The sequence below is a fragment of the Castor canadensis genome, chromosome 8 (assembly GCF_047511655.1).
Source record: "Castor canadensis chromosome 8, mCasCan1.hap1v2, whole genome shotgun sequence".
NCBI classification, from domain to species: Eukaryota; Metazoa; Chordata; class Mammalia; order Rodentia; family Castoridae; genus Castor; species Castor canadensis.
The window spans coordinates 85,148,396-85,151,947 of record NC_133393.1 but is presented as its reverse complement, the minus strand read 5'-3'; the positions used below and the strand labels follow the sequence as shown (position 1 = coordinate 85,151,947).

The window sequence follows — 3,552 nt, the reverse complement described above, 5'->3', positions numbered from 1 at the left end:
AATGGGAGAGTTAAGGCCCTTCGCAGTTAGGATTATTATTGGAAGGTATTTTCTGATTCCTGTAATTTTGTTGTTGTTGTTTTACTGGTTAATTCTACTACTATTTGTTTTCTTTTCCATCTTTGAAGGTTGGTGGTTTATTGAGTTGGACATGATTGATTCTTTCCTAACTCTCATGTGTTCATGTCTTTCTCTTGTGAAATTTTATTCTTTCCTGAGCTCTTGTGTTTGTGACTATTTTTCTTCCATCTGTGTGTGAAGAATTCCTTTTAGTATCTTTTGCAATTCTGGCTTTTGCTTTGGTTTGTACTTATCTTGGTCCCTAGTTATCCTTCAATTTTGAAGGACAATTTAGCTGAACATAGTATTGTTGGTTGGCAGTTATTTACACTCAGGACTTGAAATATATCAATTCACAATTTCCTTGATTTTAGTGTTCCTGCTGAGAGGTCTGATGTAATCCTAATGCTTCAGTCTTTGGAAACAAGTTGCCATTTTCTCTTATAGCATTCATCATCCTTTCTTTGGTCTTTATACTGGACATTTTATGTATAATGTGATGCTATATTTTCTTTTCTGGTTCAGTCCATTTGGGGTTCTATATGCCTCTTGTATCCAGATATTCATCTCTTTTCCAAGCTTTGAGAAACTTTCTGCTATGATTTCATTGAATATCTTTCTCATGCCTTTAGTTTATATATTAGCTCTTTCTTCTAATGAATTCCTAGATTTAGTCTTTTTATCATGTCTCAGGGTTCTTAAAAGTTGTGTTCATGCTTATTTTTTCCTATATTGCTATCTGAATGTAGAATTTCCTCAACCTTGTCTTCAGTTCCTGATATTCTCTCTTCTGCATGGTTCAGTCTGTTGTTCAGGTTTTCCACTGTGTTTTTATTTTGTTTATTGAGTTTTTCATTTTCACCATTTTTGGAGTTGTTTTGTTTTGTTTTTTTAGGAATCTGAAAATCCTTGCTGAATTTTTCATCCATGTTGCTCACTTTTTTATCCAGGTCTTGAACTGACTTCTTCATTCAGTTGTTTGTTTAAATCATCTTTAAGGTAATTGATCATTTTTGAAAGTATGTTTTTGAACTTTTTGTCTGGAATTTCAGTCATTTATGTATCTCTTGATTAAATTATTTTGGGATTACAAATGTTTGGAAAAGTCATATTGCCTTGATTTTTCATATTTGTTGTGTTTCTGTGTTGTGATTTGCACATCAGTTGGATGGATGTCTCTGATTTATTTATTGTTGGAGTCCTTTTTTCTCTTCTTTTTTATTATGCTATTATTGTTCTGGGGTTACATTGTGACATTTACAAAAGTTTTTACAATGTATCATAGTTGAATTCATTCCCTCCAGCATTCTCCTTTATCCCTCCCCACCCCCAATTTGGAGTCATCTTAATAGAGAATCTTCTCTTGGGATCAAAATTCCTGCTATTACTCAAAGAGAAAGCAGGCAATACTCACAACTACCACAATTGAACAACATGTCATTTATTTATTTACTCATTTTTAAATAGGACATATTTATTATGGTAAAGAACAGACTTTGTCCTCATTTTCCCAAAACACTAAAATAGTAATGGCATAGTAATTTAGCTCACAATATATATTGATAAATGCAATTATGTGTCCTCAAAGTGGCTGTTTAAGTCACTTTGGGAATCCTTAAAAACTTACACTCTTAAATGGCCTTTATTAAAGTCACCAACAAACAACAAAGGGAGTTACTGCAGAAAAATCTTAGTGTAAAACACACTTCAGTTTCTATGGCTGGGGAAGGTTTGTAAGGAAAAACACTTGCTTTGCCTCTCTAGCTGAGCTACAGCAAAATCTCAAGCTCATTTTTACTGAGGGTCCCTAACTTGAGAAGATAATTCTAGATTTAACGTAACAGCTCTCACCATCGGGCCTCTGTTTAAGCTGTATCTCAAGTGGAAAGGAAGCAGTGTGAGAAAGAAAACCCGCACTTCGCAGGCTGAAGAGACAGGCAGCGTCTGGAATGGTAGCCCTTAGATCAGGGATGGGAGACACATGAAACCGCAGGCCAAACCATAACTTTGGCACCTCACTCTCTACTGAAGTGTGATAATCTCCCCAAGGATTTCCCAAGTCTGAGTGTCTTTCAAGCATAATTTTCAACAAGCTCACAATTCTTCTGCCTCATCCAGCTTCAGTGAGCTGAACTTGGTGGGTCTGGTTGTGCGATCAAAGAAGGAGCTGAAGGGCTGCGCTGTGCGCTTCCAGATTTAATGTGAGATAAATCATTCCAAGACAGCTTGGAAAATTAATCTGCCATTTTTATTGTTCTGCTATACCTTAGCTAAGGCATAAGGGATTTTCTAACTGGAAAGGTTGTAGAGCCTGTAACCCCAGTGTTGTCTGTGAAGCAGTTGAGGTACTTTTTAGACATGGAAGAGTTTTCTTGTATCTATTGCTTGCTCTGAGAACACTAGCTTCACAAAGTCATGGGAAACACTCCTGGTCTCTTCCTCCAGGAGAACTTCAGCACCAGCATGTGGCCTCACACACAGCTCGGTTAGTGGGTGAGAGAGTCCCAGCTCAATGCCTTGCCCCTCGGGAAAAGCCCTCGCTGGTTCCCCCTTAGCAATTTCCACCTCCCACAGTTGTGGGTGGCCTGGCCATCCTGATGCCCAGGGATCTCATCTGAGGCTGTCCGTGGCTCTGGGCCCTCTTTCTGGCCAGTCCCTCCCCAGAGCTTCCCTGCTGCCATGGGACTTGCCAGCAAGCCACTCTTTTGCAGGAGCAGAGCACAGATCCTCGGCCTTGTTCGGAATGCTACAGGGGCTGAGTTTCTTCCCATCGGTTCCTTCGCATACAAAAGCACTTTGTTGTCACTGTGCAGTAGGAGGTCAGCCTCGCTTGGGTCACTTTTCTTTTCCAACAATGACGTCCCATCCTGTGACTTTCCACTGATGCACCTGGGAGGGTGCCGGTGCTGAGCAGGTGTTCCCCTCCTGTGTTCTCTTAAGACTACACAACCCACCCCTGCACTTCTGCCAGGCAGGTGCCCAGGGTTCTGCTTCGGTCCCTCACGCTTATGTTCTCTGATGTGGTGAGCCTGGGAGAACACCTGTCAATCAGGAGTGGCCCTTCAGTGGATCTCAATGTGAACCTGCAAGCGCACACTGAGCATCGTGGAAGCCATGATGTAGGGGTAGGGGAAGTTGATATGCAGACGCCAAGCCAAGTCGAAGAAGATGAGCAGTGTGCGGGTCAACCCCTTGCAGAAGACCCCATAGGAGCAGGCAGCAGCCTAGCGCTACAGCCGGACAGCCAGGCCCAACAGAGCCGTCAACATATAGAAACCCGCACTCCTTACCGCCCGTCTGCGCTGCGTCGCCCCGGGCCTCTGCCCTAGCCGCTGGCCCGCACTCTGTGCGCTCAGGGAGCCAGGGGGGCTCAGCGAGGCCGGCGGGTGGGAGCGGAGTACTCGCATCACACTCGGAAGCCATGCCAGGAGCCACCGCCTGGACCCAGAGCGGTCGTGCAGCTCACTTGTCGTTTATTAAAATGTATAAAAC

General features: G+C 42.7%; 1 protein-coding gene across 1 annotated transcript; it reads right to left on the bottom strand.

The window, feature by feature from the left end:
- Window positions 1-3,122: 3,122 nt before the first annotated feature.
- Window positions 3,123-3,329, bottom strand: LOC141425503 (small integral membrane protein 10-like protein 3). The gene is given in 1 exon segment (XM_074081741.1): window positions 3,123-3,329. A coding segment is annotated over 1 exon segment (207 nt).
- Between the last annotated feature and the right edge of the window lie 223 nt (window positions 3,330-3,552).